The sequence below is a fragment of the Tetrao urogallus genome (assembly GCF_951394365.1).
Source record: "Tetrao urogallus genome assembly, chromosome: 5".
NCBI lineage: Eukaryota > Metazoa > Chordata > Aves > Galliformes > Phasianidae > Tetrao > Tetrao urogallus.
This window is the reverse complement of record NC_136818.1, coordinates 62477336-62499887: the sequence shown is the minus strand read 5'-3', so window position 1 is coordinate 62499887 and position 22552 is coordinate 62477336. Positions and strand designations below refer to the sequence as shown.

Genomic DNA, 22552 nt, shown 5'->3' with positions numbered 1-22552 from the left:
CAAGGCTACAGAACAATAAGCCGTCCTAAATCTCACTTTTAATCTCTTGCTGCCCCAAAGCTCTAAACGACACATTCTGGCACAGAAAAAAAGACAACAATCTGAAAAACACAAAATGAACAATAAAAAGTTCTACGGCTTGCTGGCACTTGCCATGATTTAGTATCCTTTTCTAAGGCAGACTTTGGAAAACCTCTACATTACTGCAGAAGGCACCATAAATTTTATAGCACTCATTATGCTGTGAAACCTGTCAGGAAGGAGGCAGCAATTTTAGAAGCTGTTTATTTACCAAGCTTCTCAGATGGGTTTCTCAGCCAACACGTTACAATTTATACCCATATCTATTAATTGTACTAACTGACCAGCACTCTCCTAGGGAGGAAATGTTTGATTATTTTTCCTTTTTATTTCTTCTTTTTACGTTGCTCTGAATTATAAACTGAAAATGTTTCCTTCAAGTACTTGTTGCTGTCATTAAGCTCATATCTAGAACGACCACATCTCACACTGGAAGCGCATAGGGACAGGGAATGCTGCTGTGTTGGGTCTCTTTTAAGAAGTCATAGAATCACAGAATCATAGAATCACCAAGGTTGGAAAAGACCTAAAAGCTCATCCAGTCCAACCGTTCACCCACTCCCAATAGCTCCCACTAAACCATGTCCCTCAACACAACATCCAGCCTTTCCTTGAACACCCCCAGGCTCGGTGACTCCACCACCTCCCTGGGCATCCATTCCAGTGCCTGACCACCCTTTCTGAAAAGTAATACTTCCTCATGTCCAGCCTGAATCTCCCCTGCAGTAGCTTGAAGCCATTCCCTCTGCTCCTATCACTGATGACACGAGAGAAGAGGCCGACCCCCAGCTCACTACAACCTCCCTTCAGGAAGTTATAGAGAGCAATGAGGTCTCCCCTGAGCCTCCTCTTCTCCAGGCTGAACATTCCCAGCTCCTTCAGCCTCTCCTCATCAGCCCTGTGTTCCAGACCCCTCACCAGCTTTGTTGCCCTCCTTTGAACACGTTCCAGGGCCTCAATATCTTTCCTGCAGTGAGGGGCCCAAAACTGGACACGGTACTCGAGGTGTGGCCTCACGAGTGCTGAATATAGGGGAACAAGTCATACAGAGTTACGTGGCAGCCTGCTTTACTAAGATTTGCTTTTGAGATTTCACACCCTGCAGCATCACTGAGACAGGAATTCTTCAGTCTATAGGTGGTAGAAACGCCATGGGTAGCAGATGAGTTTGCACACACTACCAACTTGAAATGTTTTCTCTGAGCTCAACATCCAACCCATAACTACAAGAAAATCTGAGGAGAAACACATGCCTGTTTGCTATGGGGAAAAGGTAAGAAAACAAAGTTAGAATGGGAACAGACATGCGGAAGATGCTAATGTCCACCTCAAAATGAATTTCAGCGTGCTTTACTGAAAAGGTCACTTTGTAGGAAACCTCAAGAGGGCTATGAGTTCTTGTACGTACATAAACAATATCCTGAAATGCTCTGAAAGGCAAAGGATCAAATGAGGTGACCGGACCCTGCGTACCAGGAAGGAAGTGCAATTGTTTCACGAGGAAGAAGTGTGTTTTGTGTATTTTATACCGTTTTTAATTAAAGATACCAAACTGTCTACGAGGCAGCTCGCCTCACATGCTCTAGAAACCCACCCAGTTACTCCCAAACGAGAAAATCTATTTTTTTTTTCCCCCTAAAACGAAATATCAGACGTGGCTATAACAAAAAGATACAACAATATTCAGCATTTCAAAATAATGGCAACCATTTACAGATTTCTATATGCTACCGCGCCATTTAATTAAAGAAATGAAATCAAGCATCTCTCAGCGGCAACCAATTACAAATCGTTAGCGTCACCTCATCAGCAGCTTTCCCCATCAACCTGTTCTTCATGTCCTCACGTGCAGGGACTGACACAAAGCTCAGCTGCGGTTCTGCCTCGCTCAGAGCCCAGGGTTCCGTCTGCATGTCACACCACGGAGGAAATCTCACCGGTGGAACACGTGAGAGCTCCACAGGAAGGTTCTCACGGCGTGTCCTGGACACGTTCAGGCTATTTTCTTACAGAGTTGCAGATTTTTAATTTTTTACATTTTTTTAAAAAAGGAAAAAGCCGACATACATCCGGTCTTGCTTAGACTTCCATACCGTGTCCTATGGTACCGTACGATGTAATTTGTAATAAAACGTTTTTGCAAGTGTGTAAAAAGTATCATATTGTATTGCCTTTAGAACCGCTCAGGCTCAGCCTAGGTACCCAGAGAGAACCCTCATTCTTCAGAGCTTTTGTTAAATGTGACACGATGCTCTTTTCACCCTCGTGCAGAACACCTAAAACTCAGCTATGAGGAGATAGCAGAGAAAAACACATCCTCACTTTCAGCGTGGCACATGACACAGTTTTGCCATATTCACCACACACTGATTTGCTACATGCACTTCTCTCATACCACGCCGAAGCTAATTTTCAGTCAATAAATACTGCAGTGACTTTATATTGCTGTTTTCCAAGTCCGTATCATTTCCACTAAGCAGCAGTTCTTTGTTTTATAACTACTAGGAAACACTATTCATGTACGTATCACTTGCTTTCTTAAAGGAGGATTAAAAAAATCACTGTAAAAATAGTTTAACGATCAGGATAAACTGAGGAAGAATTGATGATTAAAACTGAAAAATCCTACCATCAGTACAAAGTGTTTGCTTTTTCTTACTTCAGGTGCAAAACCGTCCGTGCTGGTCATTTCACTCAGCGTGTTAATGGTTCATCAGGTATTTAAAATGGGGACAGATTTGTTTCTCAGGAACATTTCCAACCCCAAGCCACCGACTGCCCCATTCCTTCAGCCCCTGCGTACCGCACAACACCGCACATTGCTCCTGGAATCTGTTCACCAGATTGCCTCTAAAAGTTACTGTGCAATTCTGATCCTGTAGAAGGACGGAGACTGCGTTGTTTCAGCAGCCATAACACAGAAGTGGGGCTTATTAAAGTCGCTGGAGAGCTGGAAATGAGCTGCTGAGCAGCACAGGTGCGCGCAGTTGGTTCAGATAAGCACTGGCACTGCACAGCCCAGGCCCATCGGCTGCACTGCTGGTGTTACCATTCTAAAGCAGGAAAGCAGCTTGATGTCAGTGACAGAACAAAACCATTACCACCATCCTCTTCGGTTTTCATCATAGAATCCTTAGAGGTGGAAGGAGACCTGGGCAGCCTGTGCCAGTGGAACAGGTAGTGAAATAAGTTTGCAACACCATTTCAAATGTTTCCACAAGAAAAGGAAACGTGCAATTCAATAAAATAAAAAAAATTTACCCCCTAATAGTCTAGTGAAGAAAATGAAGTTTTCTGCTTAACAATGCTTGGCATTCCCAAGTGTTATCTGTGATGTTTGGGTTTAGAAAGATAATTTACATCCTCTAGCTTCAACTCATAAACAAGGTAAGCTTCAGAACACTCTCGTGACCATCAATAACTCAAATTTCACTTCTGGAAAAGCATCCCTGTCTTGAAAAGACAACAGACAGCATCCACTGTCTTTCATCCATTATTTCAGTCTTCCCTCCTCCCATCCGTGCTGTGCTCAGCTGTTTTACACTTCTTGCTCCCGTTTTGTCATCAGTTCCACTTCTTCCCTCTGCCCGGTATCATTTCCACCCTGCAGAGATTCTCTCCCGCCATATCTGAGCAGCACCTCCAAACCTTCCATTAACACCAGATGGCTGAAGTCTTTCACACTGAAACCTCTACTTTCTGATCACTTTTGCGACTCCTCAGTTTTTGGTTTCACTGCATTCTTTTCCAAAATACGGCAGGATAGAGAAGCTCCATGGGAAACGCTCCACTCTACCCACTGCTAGAGCCACAAAGTCCCCTCCTGCCCACTGCTCCTGTCACACAGCCCAAGGGAATTTAAAGGCATTGGTGTCACAGTGGGCGTTCAGTTGGCTTTTCACCAGACACCCAACGATGTTCAGAGCTCCTCAGACACCCTCGCAGCAGCACAGCCACTTCTTACCCTCTAAGCTACATCTTTGCTCTAGCAAAATGAAACATGGCTTGCTCCACAACGTAAAAGGAACCACAGATTGCACTGCACTGCTCACCAAAGCCAGAGATTAGTTAAGAGAGGGTCAGGAATTGTCAGAAGGGATAAGAGATTGTACAGGAGGTAAAATTCTGCTCCTTCTGATACCTGGGTCACTTACAAGGCCAAAATTACCTTTTCAAATTCTAGCTGTTAGTAACCAGCTGTAGTTTTGATGAGAATTGTTAGCAGTTGTCTCTAGGTCTCACCTTTACTGGGAAAAACTTACACAGCAGCTCTGCTTCACTTAGCAGATCGAGCAGAATCACCCAAGTGAGACTCGCAGAAGAAAAACCGCACTCCGAAATAACAACTACTAAAATGGCAATCTGACTTTTTCCATCTTGAAATCTATTTGATGTGCCAAGCGGGGAACAAACGCTGATTTCCAAGCCCGTAAATTCACTGCTTTCACTGAACCAACCTGTGCAAGCGGCCAGAAGCACAAAAACCTTTAAAAGCTTTGTACCAAATTCACATTGAAATACGGCAAGAGTTACCAAAATTCTCTCTCATTTTCTGAACCAACGAGGAATGCTGGTGAATCCTATGGAGAAACAAATCTCACCATGTTTCCATGTGGGTCCTCACAATGCTGTATGTGCCCACATCCCTGCCTACAGCAAAGGACAGGATTTGGTCAAGTGGGAACTACAGCCCATTCATTTTTCCTCAACATTTCTCCAAGGAAACTGACCTGGTAACAGCCAGATCAGCATCAGACATACAAAACCCTATCTGAATGTTTTAATGGGGAGAAAACCACTGTAATTATGTGCAGCATCTGTAATAGGCTCTAATTACACGTCCTGCTGCAACAGTAAATTCAGTATTCCTCTTCCATTAGCACATCCAGCAACCTGAAGCTATGCTGAAGACTTCTGCTCACTAATGCTGAAGGACATCACACACAGCACATCTCCAGCCCCACTTGCTGTCACCCAGCAAGTAATTTAAAGGGGAACAATGTCTACAAAGCAAACGCCTTCAGTATTTCCTCCTAGTGATCACACAGTTCAGGCATCCCATGAGCCACAGCAATGAGAATCACGTTCCAAATATGAACAGGACTGCTGCTCCCATGTGCCAGTGCTAATCAAAGCAGGACCCAAGCAGGTAGGTAGTTCTCTTCTAGAAGTAAACATCAGCTCCTCAGTTGAAGATGACATTGCTATTGCTTCAAGGTGAAAACATGCTGACTGCTGAATGCCAGTATTTACATAAGAAGCAAATTGCATACGCACCTGCCCTGATTTTACTACTTATGAAAAAGTTATTATTTCAACCATGCTTCTGTGATGCCACTCATCTTTAAACTCCTCCTTCCTTCTTCTCATCCTGAAGGAGCAATTCTCCAATATAAATTCTGAGTAAAGCAATTCTGGTAGTGATAAAAGAAAAGGCATAATTTCAACCCGACTCTAACCCAGGAAGGGTCAGGTTTCTGCTTGCTATTGGTTGCATTTAACTTTGCCTCCTTCGTTGGCACCACAAAAATGAATTATCAGTTGATCAGGGGGGATTATTGCAGCAAGACTGAATTTGAAGCTCAGTACTTTATGCAAATACCTGGGCCTGCTAATACTCATCACACAATTCCAGTGTGTGCTGACAGAGTGCCTGCAAGCTGCATTCATGATCACTGCCCCTATTTCTAATACAACTGTACTCAGCTGAAGCATGCGCAGGAGAAATTTCAAGTACTGTTTGTTAAAAGCAAAAGGAATAATCAACACTCATCAATGTCCATCAAAACAACAATAATTCACTTCCCATCTGTATGTCTTAGAAGACTGCAACTACTCCACAACTGGAGGAAGAAGTGCAAAGCCCTGTGTCCCAGTGCACACGGGCATTTTAAAGTCATCTGTTCTGCATGTTGTTAGTTATTTCTGTGGTAATGCATAGAGGAAAACAAGGCATGAATGTTATGATTTTCTCCACTGTTACTACAAGCCCATCTGGCAACATTCTGTAAGGAAGACGGCTGCTTCTCACTGCCTCTTGCTCCAGCCATGCATCTGATGATCCAATGCCACTTATTTATGACAAAACCTACTATTGCAAATCAAAGTGATAGAAATGGAGGACGGGAGAAAAAAAGTTAGGGGAAGAAGAATGAAAGAACTAAACTTGCAGTATGCTTTCAGATAGAAGCATTGCTGTGTACCAAGTAAATGAGACAGCAGTAGATAATAAGATGCAAAGCAGAAAAAGCACTTAGTCATAAAAAGTGAAACATCACTGCGTGCAATTACACAGAGAAACAAAATAGGAAAAGAAAAGGGAGATCAGAAGAAAGTGTTAATGGACGCCCACAGGACTAGCAGATAGGCACTTTGTTTTTTTAAGGAACAGATCATGACTTGAAGCAGGCTTAATGACAGCAACAAATCAATGCATCACACTGAATCCGAGCAGCTGGAATGCAGAACACGAGGTCAGCAACTCAGACAGATGGAAACCCAGCCCAGCCTGACCAGAACTCTTCCTCTCCCCTTGCATACATTGTGCTACACACAAACTACAAGCTGATGCTCTACTGCTTACTGAACACACACAGTGACAGAAGGTTTTGATTGCTTCGGATCACTTGGGATTCAAATCCTATTACATTCAGGTTCACAAAGATGTGACAAAGGTATTTAAGTTTACATCAGGAGACACTTACGATGAGCTCTGAATCCCGTCCCATGGAAATGACTGTTCTATTTACTGTCCTCAGAAGCTTTTCCATGATTATCTGGACATGTCGTTGTGTTGGCCCCTAAGGAAAAAGAATGAATTAGTTTGAACTCTGTACGCCAACAGAAAAGCAAACATTTGAGTTAAAACCACTTCTGCTGTGAAAGACAGATAAAACAGTACCTACTTCTATTGAGCAAAAGCAGAAAATTAATCCCTGCTGTTCTTATTTTTTTAAAGACCATGCAAAGTCTTATTAATATTTTATTAATTAATGTATTAGTAGCACTGCTGCAGTTCTCTAAATAGAAAGCAAGTCCATGGAAGCAATGACCAAGATATTTAGTTACCTGATTTTATTGTCTTAAGTCATTTCCCCCCTCCCTCAGAAGCACATTATCATGTCTAAGGAGCTATTATGCAAAATCTTAGTAAAAAAAGAACTAAGAAACTTTAGGCAATGAATTTCAATTTCAGCCAATTACATCAAATTAATATTTCTGCATTATAAGTAACCTGCCATTATTTTTGGAAGAACTGAAAATAAAATATTTTGCACAACCAGTCTAGAAGAAAAAGGTCAGAAACCTCATGCAGAACACTGCCTATGGGAACTGAGGCCAAAAAACACATGACAAAAAACCACAGCAATGAGCATCACTCCCAGTCTAAACTTCATAAACAGGGGTAGTTCTCATCAGTCTGGACGACCTCCAAAGAGGTCTGTGAGATGGGAAGGTGCAAAGCTACAGCCAGCACTTGGAAGCATAAAGTTACGTAAATGAAGCTGCATCTTTCTGTTGCTTCTTGACTACTGCACAAACACTCTGATGATCCATTTTCTTTCTTGCCCTTGGACTCATATAACCTACATCTCATCATTTGACTATGCTTAATTGCCGAAGGCAGGCTTGCATACATGAAGAATGCATTTGCATATCCAAAGAGTGATCCATCATCCCTCCATACACACACAACTACTGCTCCAATGTGATTTTTCTTCCCGCTGCTGACAAATGTGTCTTTGGGATAGAGCTTATCGTTCTGGTACAAAGAGCACAGAATCACAGAACTTCTCAGGTTGAAACAGACCTTAAAGATCATCGAGTCCAACCACAACCTAACCATGCTACCCTAACTAACAGCCCTCTGCTAAATCACGGCCCTGAGCACCACATCCAAACACATCCAGGGATGGTGACTCAACCACCTCCCTGGGCAGCCCATTCCAGTGCTATTCCTATTCCAGACGTCACTCCATCATCTTCTGAGACACGTGCATCTCAGCACCTTGCTCCATCTTTCAGCCCTCCCTGATCTCAAAGGTCCTCCTCCTCTCCACATGCCTTGCACTTGTGTTGCTCCTGTCTATTTGTCCTTTTACTTTGTGTTCCTCCTTGCTTGCAATTTGCTTCCTTTCCCTGCTCCCTTCTCCATCAGCAGCCATGTGGGGCAGCTTTGGGCTCAACTCCAGAGATGGGAGGGCGGCAGGTCGCCTGCTGCCATGGGAAGAAACGCAGTCAACACAGACTGACAGGAAGCAGCCAGGCTGTCAAAAACAAATCCCCTTTTGAAAATAACCTACTTTCTGAAGCACTCACACAGCGCTACTTCAAAAAAGAAATAAAATCAGTTTTTGTTTCGTTTTTTTTTGCTTCCCCAAAAACAGTCAAACAAGATGCTAGATACTATGTGAGCAGGTGACCCCAGAGGTCCCTTCCAGCTGAAGGAGCTCATGCTTCTACACAAGGGCTGAAGATTCAGGCAGCAGCCTCAGCAGCCACAGCTTCTTTAAGACAGCATCAGCTGTCTTTATGACAGCGACATTTGCTTATTCATGCAAAGTCAGGAAAAGACAGAAGAAAAAAAGACAGTTATGCAAGCTGCACATCTGCACGCCTGCCCAGAGCACTCACAGGTTTGCAGGTGCAGCTGCCTGACATTTCATAGAATCACAGAATGGTCTGAGTTGCAAAGGAGCTCAATGCTCATCCAGTTCCAACCCCCTGCTGTGTGCAAGTCACCAACCAGCAGCCCAGGCTGCCCAGAACCACATCCAGCCTGGCCTTGAATGCCTGCAGGGATTGGGGCATCCACAGCCTCCTTGGGCAACCTGTGCCAGTGCCTCACCACCCTCTGGCTGAAAAACTTCCTCCTAACATCCAACCTAAACCTCCCCTATCTCAGTTTAAGACTGCTGTCATTTCTGTAAGACCACTACATTAGCTGTAGCACTCATGCAGAAGCAGTCACCTTCCCACAGAATAACCAAATACCTCAGCTGGAAGGGATGCACAAGGATCATCGAGTGCTAAGCCAGGTTATTTCTTACTAAAGTGTAGAATTCTACTACATAAGTTTAAACAGCACTTTAAGTTAAATAAGTCTGCTAAATCCATAAAACTACATGTTCATGTATGTGCACCTTCAGGGCCACCTCCAGTATCATTCAAACATGTATTTCCCAAAAGGCTTGGCTGGATGGGAATTTCAAGTACTTCCCACCAGGCAGAGGCTAAGAATTGCATAAGAAAGAGGTTTATCTCTCAATCTCATGTATCCTCCTCACTAACCAGCATCTGTAGAAGTGTTCTTAGACTGCAGTGGTGATTCGATTTGCCTCAGAAACAATACAAAACATCACAAGATGTCAGGAAAAACATCCTTGTCATTCTACACCTAAAAAGAAGCCTTAAAAGAGATTGGTAAGGAAACAGAAAAGAATTTAAGTCATCAGGAGTTACCTGCTGAATCAGTTCTGCTAAGGTTCATTTCTTTTAAATGCTAATCTTCACAGAAACATGAGATACTAACCACATCTTTCTTGTAAAGCACTTCCAGGATGTTACTCAGCAACTGGCAACAAGCCTCCAAATCTTCTTGTCTTTCCAAGTGATACTTGAGCTGATCTGTCATTGTTGGCAGCAAGATTTCCCTGCAGTCTGCACACAAGACATAAGATTACATACACAGCAGTAAATAAATGCACAGTATTACCTATACAGCCAACCTGCTCCAATGATTGCTTAAGACAAAAAAGAAAAAAAGGAAGAAGATATTTCAGCTGCATTTCAATCCAAACCATAAAAACCTGGAAAAAATATATATAATATAAGCAAATGAAAGTTAAGCTAAGAAGGCTCAGACAAAATGCTGCCTTCCCATTTTCTGCCCCAGCTGAGCAAAGTGCTTGAGCAGTCTCGTGGCCATTAACCACCCATGCTTAAAAACAAGCTACCCAGACTTACAAAACACCACACAACACTTCATACATCTGATGAAAGTATAACCTGCCAAGTGTCTTAGTGCACATAGGGAGAACACGGGGACATTGAGTTTGCTTGCTAAAGCATGCTCTTAAGGAGAGACTGCACAGCCCACTATCAGCCTCCTGCATGGCTGTATCAAGCATGTATTGTTCATGCTCAAAGGAGAGAGGATGAAGTTAAAACCCTGTTTCAATTCCCTCCACCCCCAGCCCAGTACTTCCATGCCCAAAGGAGGGGAACCAGTTACTCCTGGAGCAACTACCACAAGCAGTGGTACAGTGATACCTGCAGTGAGCTACCCCACAGAAAGGACAGAATTCTGGTCTCACAAACTTTTTCACAATGGGGAAAAATAATCGTCAGTGGCAGAAAAAAAATAAGAGAAATGCGCCACAGTGCAGCACAGAGAGCACTTCAGCTCAAGATGTTAGAGAGGAACTCAAACAGCAACATCTTTATCCTGCCTTGTAGGCTCGTGCTTGTGGAATGAGAACGAATGGAGTACAAGCACACCCAGCTTCAGCAGTCCAAGAGAAATATCCTTCAGTCTCAAGTGACTGCTGCACGTAGGTGTTCACTTGGGATGCACAAGTGGGCTCTCATTCTAAGGAAGAACACTTTCAAGAGTCAGTTTCTTCAGCGTGGAATTTTTTCATCTAATTACTTCTCAGTCATTCAACCACCAGCTTCATAACTCAAAAAAAGAGTAAAACCACAGTGTGTTGGTTGAATTTTTCCCTCAAGAAACACGCAATGTATTTACATTGAGAAATCCATCTAGCCACAGCATTACATCCTCTCATATTCATTTCCATTATGACTTACCCATGAAGGAGAAGAAAACTGGATTACAAGAGGAACAAATCTAATTTTGGAGAAATACCATCATCATCATCAGCTTCCATTACGTTTATAGATATATTATTCATAAATCTGTACAGATATTAAAAGCAAGGAGGTGGTGACCTCTGTGGCTAAACAGAACTGACCCAAACAGCACTGGGAACTGAGATAAACCTAAGATTCTACCTTATTCTGGTGGCTAAAGGCACAAAAGCACAGCAAAGGGCACTGAATGAGCTTATTTACCAGGATGTTTGTTAATTACTGATCTACAGCTGCTTACCCAAACATGAAGTCTCTAAACCACCCTAATAAGGCAGACAATGTAATGCATGCATTTAGAGCAACAGGTAGCTGTCACTTACTTCAGCTATGCAACCTTAGCTGAAGAACAGCATCCCCTCAAGTTGAAAGGGATGCTGAAGGTCCAGCATTGCAAAGAGTTTTTCTGACTGATGATGGTGACTCACCATCAGCGTGCTGGAATCATCCCTGTTTTGTATTTGCTTTAAACTTCTGCCTTGGATGGAAGTTGCTGCAGCCCTTGACCCTTCCCTCCCAGCCCAAAGCCATTCCCTTGTTTCAGTCCCTGGGCCACTCTTACAAAATCACCAGACAGACTCAGAAAGAAGCAAAGGCAGATTTATCCTGCCCATAGCAGGAGAGTTGCAACTGGACATCTCTAAGAGCCCCTCCAACCTAAGCCATTCTGTGATTAATTCTATGACTCTAAGAAAAAGCCAAGAACACAGTGGTGTAGCACACTCCTTCCACCAAACAAGGGAAAGACAAAGTTCTGCCACCCAGTTGCTAAGTGTCTCAGCAAAGGCATGCTAATGGAGCTTTGTAAAGCCTACAGCGTGAATGAACATTCAATAACTTACTGCTGCCAATAATTAAGACATTCGTGTTCCTGCAAAGCCCCACAAATAGAGAATGGTCAAAGATCAACTTAATATCCACAAGCATCCAGAAGGCAAAAATTGTAGCTACGTCACCTCTGGGATGGATTGCCTGGAATGCACATTGATTAATAGAGCAGGTGATCAGGCTGAATTTCTGAGAAAGGAAAAACTGATTGATTCGTCAGAGCACTTTGTTGGGAATCATGCAGCCTGTGCTTCTCCTGGAAGATCTGACAGGGCTCCTCAAGCAGCACCTCCTGGCTCTGCTGTCCTACACACCGACTGCTAAACATCTGCTGTTCTGTCTGTAGCTGCTGCAGAACACGGGAGGATAAAACACAGTGAAGATGTCCTGACTACTTGGTCAGCTAATAAAACAAGTCAGATTCTTCTCAGATTAAGAAAAATAAACACCCAAGAGATGTGTAAAGCACCAAGACTTTGGTGCTTCCTCAAGTTTACTTGGCCCTCTGGCTACTAATGGAAGCTTTATGCCAAAGAAGAAATAGCAATGTAGAGATGGCTTTGCAATAAGCCAAAAGGAATAAATACTGCCAGTTGGAAAGACAAAGGCTACGGCTAAAATCAGATGGGTGCTTTATGACAGTCATCATCTGATCGAAACCAAATCCTTTTCGTGTACTGAATGATTTTCACGGGCTTGCCCTTCTCTGACGGCTGTTCAAGGCCCACTTTGAGACACTGGTGAGCAAAGGGAGGACCCTCACTGCCTCCCATCACACAGCCCCATCCCACTGTCCCCACTGCTCCATCACACCACAGATTTAGCTTCCTTCTGAGCCAAAGCACCAGAGGGAACTCACCACCACACAACTCTACTTCTGTGTGTGCACATACAGGGAAATATCTCCACAAACCCACTACTCGCTAATTCGCTCCGCACTGAGACAAGACTTTAAGAACCTCCTTTGCCATAAACTACTTTGAAAAACACCGTGTGGATCAACTACCTCGTGATTATTTACAAGCAGAGCAGAGGAGAAGTTAACCTTCCCCACCCTGCCGGTCACAAACACCTCCTGGCACTGATTAATGGCAAGGCCAGAGATATCCAGAGCCTACGGCATCAGTCTCCTGCTCAAAAGCCAGCTGTGAAGATAGCTCACAAGTATGATACACAATGATTACAGACAACAGTAATTTGACATCTGTTCATTCTCTGTTGCACAAGTCCAACCCCCAGTGATTAATGACACAGGAGCATGCAGTGAGAATAAAATATTAATCTTTATAAAAGGATGCTCGGGAGGCATCATCAACTTAGGAGCATCCAAGCAAAGCTCCAGCGAAACACTGACGTGGGAACTCTGCTGAAGCTAAATACACACGATAAATTTTTGTCAATATAAAATATTTCATTTAGAGGGATGCTGATAAATGTATTTACTTGCTTTATGATTCATTTAGCTTTCGTGGGCAAAAAAAAACCCTCTGCTCAATAACCGTGCTTCCACTACACAGCGCGGAGTGGAAAACTGTAAGTGTAGTCATAATTAAAGGACTTTTACAAATGCTAGATGCTCTCCACTAATATTTAACAGCCAAATAATTTCCTAATGGAGAAATCACTCTATTTCCTGGCTATTTAATACAGCAGCCACACAGCTCACTTGGCAATTAGCTGCAAGTCATTTGTAAAACAAAGCAATTGAGAATACAAACATCTCTACAGGACAGAACAAATCAGATAAACCATTATTTACACAAAACCAGAAGTTTGACATTTCCAAGGATGAGACACTTCATTAAGCTGCAAACTAACTAGTTGCACGTTTAGAACAGAGAACCTGCATTCAGTTGTTAGGAAACTTCTGTGATTCAGCTGATACATTCACACATAAGTTTTAAACATACGTTTAAGTTCTTTGCTATGAGAGTGGTGAGGTGCTGGAACAGCTGCCCAGAGAGGCTGTGATGCCCCATCCATCCCTGGAGGTGTTCAAGGCCAGGTTGGATGGGGCCCTGGGCAGCCTGGGCTGCTATGAAATGTGGAGGTTGGTGGCCCTGCGTGTGGCAGGGGGTTGGAGATTCATGATCCTTGAGATCCCTTCCAACCCTGGCCATTCTGTGATTCTGTGTGATTCTGTGTAACACAGGAGACATTTACAATGTTCTGTTTCACATGCTGCTCTGAGGAAACTTATCTTTTGTGGGATATTTGAACACTTTTTGAGCACAGACAAGAGAAGCATGAAGGTCTGATAGATTTAGTCTGTACAGAGAACTGGCTTCTACCTGTCAGCCTCCGTAAGCAAGCACAAGCTTGGAAAGATTACACTCCTTGTTGCCATGTGGCCCTTATTCCTTTATCAAATACACACACAAATGGATAAATAAATGCTCCTTGAAGGCACCTGGCTCTTATTCAGTTCAATTACTTACAAATAAACACACGCTTTCTGTTTAACAGTGCTTTGACTGCATAGTCACATACTGATTTCTCTTCTTTCCTCTGAGTGAAAGGCCTCGATTATGAACCACTGTTAGGACAACAGCAGCAAAATATCAAGAGTGCACAGGATATTCCTGTCAAGGCTGAAGTCTTAACAAAAGTAAACACAAGGTTCGCAAAGGAGATGCATTACCTTGAATTTCAGAATGGAACAAATATATGACACACAATGTAACCAGAAAGCAATTGAACAAGTCTTTCAATAGGATCTGCAATAGAATTTTAAAAGACATACAAAGCACAATGCCACGCTGTATTCTCATCCAAGATCCCAAGCTCTTCAGCTTTCAGGAAGTCCACCACCAGCACTCCACACCTTTACAGCAGAACTCCTCACAAAGCATTTCACACACACCCCTCACCCCTGCATCCATCAAGCTTCACAAATTCTTGTATTTTCAATTTTAATTCTTCTTGAGACACGACAAATAAATCTTCCTCGGCTCTCAGGGCACAGATCAGGGCATTCTCTCAAAGAAAAAGAAATTCACTGATGAAATGCTGTTTGATTTTCAGGATGTCTTCGAGCTTTCCTGCAGGTCCACAGTCTTGTACCACTTATTGCTTTTAGACAAGAAAAACTCATTTCTGTGATGTGGTACAGCATCAGACTGGTACTTATATGAAAATACTGGCTATTAGTTTAAAATGTTTGAATAAATGAGAAGCAGGAGAGGCAGCAGAACTACATTTTTAGTAATAAGAACTCAAACCCAAAGAGCAAGGAGAGTCTAGGATTTAACCACTGTGGCTATTCACTCAATTTATTTTCAAGTGTTTACGAAAGGTTTCTGGTGTACAATCCACTCTCCAGGTGTAAGCATTATACAGAATTACCTGTGGCACAAGGAGCATTTAAGATAATGCTTTGTTTATTGATTCAGGAGACTACATGAGGCCATGCAGAAGCGCACGGGAGGATGGGCAGCACACAGACATACACTGCCAGATGGTGGAAGTGGAACAGCCCCACATCCTCATGTCACACCTCATCTCAAAACTGCAGCTAGGGTGAAACAAGCACCCAATGCTGGGATGCACACAGCAGTCTGGGCAGCACTGCTGGTACACGTGCCTTGAATATCCATCACACTTCAGCTGCAGTACATCAGATTGAGGGCATTCTTAACTCAGGTGACATGAAAGCCTCCAGGAACGAGCCTCACTGTAAGACCCAAAAGCCATTCAGAAGTGCTGTTCCATCAGTAAGACCAGACTGGGTTCAGATGAAATACCCTGCTATAACAGCGGAATCATCCACCTTCCTTAGGAGCTCTACCAGCTATTCATGTTGGACAACACCATTCCCTGCAGATGGCTGAGTTTGAGAGCTACAACAAACCAGCATACACAAATTCTCCTTCTTCATTGACTTTCCTCTGAGAAGAATTTAATTTTCACAGAGTAACACAATAAAAACACAATATGACACTACAGCTTCCCTCAGAAGCGCTTCTGATCACTGCTTTTTACCTATGTTATCTCCATTTTCTCCTATCCAGAATGGTCAGGTGTAACACCTCACATCACTGACTTTGGCCTTGAAGATTTTACGTTCTAAAAAGTGCTACAAATAAGAAAAACTACTACAAAAAGCTGAGAATGAATGACAGAAACGATGCACATTTCATAGTAACCCTTGATGCAGGCATCAGGAAGAACAAACGTTAAAATGCTCTTGGAGAGATGCACCATTTCACGCAACGCCAGCAATTCCATCTGCTTTCTGCCTTATTCCCCTTGCAATTCAAAACAGATACAGTTGTGTCACTCTTTTGTTGGGGCAAATAAGAGGGGAAAAGATCTAAGAAGCGAAGATCAAGCTGCAATGCATATGGAGCCGCTGGTGCAGGTGTGGTGATACTGCCATCAGCATTTTCTACATAGCTGTAGAAAATATACCTGCAACTTATGTGTAACAAATCCCACTTGATCAAGAATGGGAAAGTACTGAGTGGTTCCTCATGGAAAACCTCTTTCTTGAAAGGCCTGGAGGCTCTAGGATCTACAACAGTGCTAACTCTCAGTAAACATCCTTTAAATTATGAGGGAAAAATGCACGTGTATTGTGCTGTCCCAATAATTTTACATGTACTTACTACAAATCTATTTGGAGAATAAACTTACTGCAAAGTCAGTCTGAACAGAAGGTAAAAATAAAACAAAGCTTGTTCCTTGAGAATCATTCTCCACTGCTACTAGAGCAGAAAGAAAGGGCAACAGTTAGGACTTATTTCCACAGATGTCAGCAGCAGATCCATGCAATACCCTATCTCCTAGCAATGCTGCTGAATTGCACCAGGGGCCAAAGCAGAATGCTTTGTGAATCTAGGGAAGCACACACTGGGTTGACTTATACATGCCCTTTTTTACAAACTAATAGTAAGAAGATAGAACTATAAGATCCAGCAAGAGTTACACAGCTTTGGTTAGATCCTATGGGGATACAACCTGGCTGCACAAAGCCAACCCACCAATATACATATATTTTTATTTTTTATTTTTTTTAATTGCATCACCAGCAATTCTGATCCACAGAAGAGTCCTTCCGCATTTCCTTTATGGTTGAACCATTGTCTATTTGCTCCCTCATTAGCTCCTTCTGACAGTACAAAAACACTTAGTTTAGGGTAGTTTAACCTTCATCTAGAAAAGAATAAAATGCTTCACTGCAAACGAAGAACTCTAAGACATCAGTTGAAGTTATCTTCCACAGTGTAAAAGGAGAGGAAGAGAAAGCATGGACTGAGGGTTTGTGTTGCTTTACTTCTGCTGAGGTTGAGCTTGCAGGGGAAGAAAAATGCTTCAGAAAGGATGGACATTGAGAACAGCCATTGCTTCTATAAAACTTCACTGAGCACAAAGCTGAATTTGATAAAATAAACACAGTTAAAGTTATAATACACTTCAGTAACACTGGATGCCAGTAACACTGGATGCTTTGTGCCCTCTTAAATGAAAAATTACAAGTATTTGCTTTCACTTCTTTACGATCTCTAACCTGCAGCAAGTGTCAATTAGCATTCCCTCACCTACCTCAAATCTTCTCATCCTGCTAACAGAACAACCTTAACTGGGTGCAACCTGCGCTGCATTTGGCAGCAGGGACAGAACTTCCACCAGCAGAAGTCTGGAGGCAATGAGTGACGTGACAAGAGTGGCAGCGCTGCTGCTTACCGTGCTGTGTGAAGAGGTCACTGTGAACGATTTCGATCAAGCAGTAGAGCTTCTGAATGGTCAGCCGGCTGACGGGAACGTTGAGGATGAATTCAGTAAACAGTTTGCTGGGTAGAAAGGGACAAGGGAAAATACAGCAAACTCTCCCAACAATATGTAAAACAAAGCAAACAAGACAACTAGAGAGCACAAAACCACACAGACAACTGCACACCTCATGACAAACTTTTTTTTTCTTTAATCCCAAACAATGAAGTTTTAAATTTCAAAGACGATTCACATTTCTCTGATATTCCTCTGTTTACTTTTTTCATCTTTTCCCTTTGCCCTCTCCCTTTCACCTCAGTTTTATACTGTTTTCCCGTGTTTCGTTTCAGGTTCTGTATTTCAAGTTTCAGCTGTCTGTGCTATTGCCTCTTCAATCATCATAGATTTGGTTTCCCTATTGTCGTTTTGTTCCAAAACAATTTTCTATTACAGGAATGCCCTAAATTGTAAATAGAAAAGCATATTTATAAGCTACTGAAATGGCCCTCCATAAATAAGGCTCAGTGAACAAAAGCAGAGTTATTATTTACATCAAGTTTGTAATTCAAACAGCGATGCATCAAGCTTACAGTTTGAGTGTTTTGTTGTCAGTTATTGACTGATAATTCTTGATGTCTCATTATATGACTTTAGGAAGCAGGACTGCAAAATTTTTCAAGACGTGTCAAACCTCAGTGCCACACATTACAACAAATGGGGAATCTGCAAAGCCCAGCAACTGCTTGTAGGAGAAAGGAGATAAAACATCTCAGGCCATCAGATTTCATTGCCTCCATGCTTCAAGCCAGAAGATATACTGATAAATTAATGCATTAAGAACTACACTTTTATATATATACTTATATACTACATATATACTTTTATATATATACTTATATATATATAAGTATATTATAAGTATATATATAAGTATATTATATATATATAATATATATACTTATATATATAAGCATATATATAAAAGTGTAGTTCTTAATGCATTAATTTATTTATTAATTTACATATAATATAAATATATATAATTATATAATATGTAGTATTATACAAACTAGTCCAACAAAGTGCACAATACACTCAATTATTTACTTACCTAAGTTCTTTTGGATCAAATACTAATTTCACGTCATTGACGATAGCTGGCAAGTATTTAAGAGCTGCTCCCTGGAAAAAGAAGAGAAAAGGAAGACTGAAATTCATGCCTCCTTCAATCAGATGGGAAGACAGCAAGAAGAGAATCATATGTGTGTAATTGCTTTGGCTTAACTACAGCCTGTGCCTTCAGCTGAGCCTCTCAGCCTGCTCTTCCAGAGATAAGTCGCTCAACCTTAAAACTCTAGGAAAATGAATGTTGGGACTGAATAAGCCTAGAAGAGGGAAGGAGCAAGAGAAGAGATGGGAAGACTGAGCTTACATCAAAACTGGAGATGGATGAGATCTTAACAGCCCAATAAGGAAACCCCTCAGCGTGCTGGGACTCAGCATTTGTGTTATATTCCCTTCATCGCATCTCCCCATCCTCTATGGAGCTGGACATCCTTCTCAATAGCCATGCTGTATTTGCTTGGGTTTTACTTCCCTTCCAGCACTTAAAAATCAAACAAAACCACGTCACTGCCATTCTTCCCTTCTTTGTCATCACTAATGAATCTGGAGGTCTTTAATTCCCCCTTGATCTCGCAGTAGTCCCTCCATCTCTCATAAGACACAAGTCCTACCAACACAGATAGTAAATATTTTCACTATTCACAGTCATTCCAACCCATTTTGCTTTAGGATTTTTTCTAAAAAAATAAAAAGTCAGTAGTCAATAACTTATTTCTATTGCAAACATCCTCTTAAATCCATCGAGAGCCAAAACCCAGTCAGGAAAAATTACAGCCCACCAATGGAACACAACCACAGCAGAACACAGCCGTGGTTAGACAGCAGTAAAGTGCCCTCCAGTAACACCAGAGCCAAAACTCGTGTCGTCTAAACAATAATTAACAAAGTTTTTGCTTCACTTGCAAATTATTTCATTTCATTTCCTGATTTTTGGCTTTAGCCCTAACAGCTTATCCACATGCTCTATTCTAACCAAGGCTCCCCAGCTCTCACCTCCTCGAGTGCCAGGCCAGAAAGAAACACAGTAATTCCAATACAGCCCACAACTGCCAGACTGACTTCACTTTACTCTGCATCTTATTGATAACATCAAAGAGTGATTGCAGATATGCTGTGGCCACAAAAGGGGGAATGATTAGTTCCTCATCAGGCATTTCTGTGCTTACTGCTTAGCATTTGCAGGTTCCATCCATGACAGCCCCATGCAATCCCTATCCTTTTGCATTAGGAAGAGAAGCCTTTGTGCATTTCTCTAGCAACTCTTTTGTACCCTCAAGGATGTGGCACGATTATGGTATGTAACTCCAAGGTCAGACAGATGCAAGAAACAGAATTCTTCTGTTTAATCAACAGTTCTTAATAGTAGGAAGAAGAGCACGTGCAAACAGCTTGAGGAATACTGACCCATAGATACACACCAAGCTTATTTTCAAACTACTACACTTTTCTGCTGTAACATTAGTCATTTTAAACCAAATTATACTGTCCTTGCATGCAGCAGGTCAACTGATCACAGTCACAAAGGCCAGCTCAGTCCCAGCTGTTCAGCAAAAGGGGAAAAACTGTTTAGAGCCCACTATCAATCAAATATTTTAATCGTCTTTCCAACTGAAAATATGAACAAGTACCATTAATGATTAATAGGTACTATTTAAGAGTGAAGTTCAGGTATATTATACAGTATAATTATTTTAATTAAACCATTTGCATATCTTTAGATAAGATTAGAAAGAGGTATCACTGATACAAAATGTCATCTCTTGAATAATGTATGAAGCAGTTGTTCGTTTACATATTTCCCAATAAAAACAACGCAGACTGAAATGATTTTAGTTAGATGGGTAAAGCAGGCCCATACCCACATCCAGAATGAACCCGGAACACACGGACAGGCAACCTTCTCCCTTTGGAAACAAAGCACTGCCAGGATCCTTAGGAATTTCTAGACCTTGCTCTTCCAAAACGTGGCACATGTTCCACATGGCTGCAGGTGAGCCCAGAACATGGCCCTGGCAATAGCAAACATCCTGGTGGAAAGCACCTGGTGGTGGCAGCTACACAAAATTCTGGGTAAAATACTGCATTATGTAAACCTAAGCGTACTCTGCAATCATCTGCTGATCAGCTCATGGCTTCTTCTGAAAGGTGAACATACAAATTTGCTTTCCACTCAGCATTCGTTGTCCAAGACGTACTGCTGACAGGGCAAAAAAAAAAAAAATGACAGACTGAAGATTTTATGGCCCATGCTCAATTGCATCCTCAAATTCAGTTCATCAACCAGGACCGGGTCACCACCCAGCACTGCCCATCAACGTGTGCTTAAATAAGAGCTGATGCAACCTTGTTTTTACTTCTTGTCAAAGGAATGCAGTGGGTGGGTTTGTTTTTAACCAGCAGGAGCGTTCACAGAAAAAGTGGATTGAGGATAAAAAAGATTTGAATTCATAAGGCACCAGCAGACTGCATCTAGAGAACAATTTCTTCACGAGAGGATGACGTCTGTCACACATTGTCCCAGGTGACAAACAAGGGACATGCTTCAATGCTTGCTGACCGGTTTTACATGAGCAAAGAACAAACGTGCCATAGGTTGGACACACATTTCAAAACGTACCCCGTTCCAATTCGCAGCCCATTTAAACTGCAGAGCTTGATTGTCAAACACTTCCACGTATGCTTAAAGGACTACTTACACGCTCAGAAATCAAGCTCATAACTGTAATTATGCAAATAGTCCCATTATGTACAGGCTTATGTGTTTTGATGGATGAGGGCTCTAATGACCAGTTATAAAGCGCAGCCATCGCTCTGTTTTTATTTGCTTATCATTCAAATGCATGTAGCAATAAATGTTTAGTAACACACTAAAAAAAAAAAAAAGAGCTTTCATTTTATATCTTCAATTAAAATTGCACACTGCGCTGGCACAACCATTAAAATTAACACTTTAATGACTTAAACGAAGCACCGTTAGGTAAAGCTGTTTAGAACATCAATTAAAAGCCTTCAGTTACAACAATTATCAGCCCCTTCGTTCTGCTTTGTGGACAAACTGTTTCAAGTTGAGCATCTCCACATTTTAAGACAACGGTGAAAGAATATCTACCAATTTGTAATCTCAGCTGACTCAGTTACATAACAGGCAGTACGGTGGTGCTGGCAGCCACAAGAAGAGCTTCATAAGCCAGAGGTATTCTAAAACAACCCAGTTGATGCCCTTGCAAGAGAGCAGCATTCAGCACAGCTCTCACTGTCAGAAGCTGCAGCTGAAAGCAGATCCTTCATCAGCAGCAGCACAACTGCAGTGCAGGCTGCCCCCACGTACCAGAGAAGGCAAGTGAGGAATGTTAAATTCAGCAAATTTAATGTCCCCATCTTTTAATGTAACATCAGGGAGAGAAAAAAAAAAAGCAATCGATATTTTTCCCCCCATTGAGATGTATTCAGAATACTATACTACAGGTTTCTGTCTTGGATGTACCTCTTTGTAGCATATAAAATTAAATTACATCACTCTCTGCTATTGATGTCAGCAGTGGACAAAGGCTCAAACCTCTCATCTCTGCAAGGAGCACACGGCCACCAAGAGCAAAACCTTATTTTCACAGGATGATAGTGATGCCTGAGACAATTCAAAATTCAAAGCGTTAGGGAAAAAAAAATACTAATTAAGCATTTCCTTATTAACTAAACAAGATTTTTGCAGTATTGCAATATGACCACTTCAAATAAACGCACAAACCCGGAAATAACAGTCTCAGGGACATCACTGATAATCACAGAGTTTCAAGCTGGGCTGCATGAATTACTTTACTGCCCAAAGCCCCTTTGAAAACCAACAGTGACAGAGCATTGCTACCTCCATCAAGTTACAAAACAACTTATTTTAAGTACCACAAGACACTGAACTAGTGAGGGGGAAGAATAACCA

The 22552-nt window shown here is 42.0% G+C and overlaps 1 protein-coding gene across 11 annotated transcripts in view; it reads right to left on the bottom strand.

Annotated features, from left to right (window-relative positions):
• DOCK1 (dedicator of cytokinesis 1) overlaps positions 1-22552 on the bottom strand; it is a gene marked incomplete at both ends in the record, with an annotated part of 271662 nt that overhangs the window by 180548 nt on the left and 68562 nt on the right. For 10 of the 11 annotated variants that reach the window (XM_079535574.1, XM_079535578.1, XM_079535579.1 and 7 more), the window contains 4 exons: positions 6786-6881; positions 9614-9741; positions 17467-17573; positions 18605-18675. In XM_079535574.1, coding sequence (XP_079391700.1) covers positions 6786-6881; positions 9614-9741; positions 17467-17573; positions 18605-18675 — 402 coding nt within the window. Of the gene's footprint in view, positions 1-6785; positions 6882-9613; positions 9742-17466; positions 17574-18604; positions 18701-22552 lie in introns of all 11 variants that reach the window. The other variant, XM_079535575.1, reaches the window with a different exon arrangement.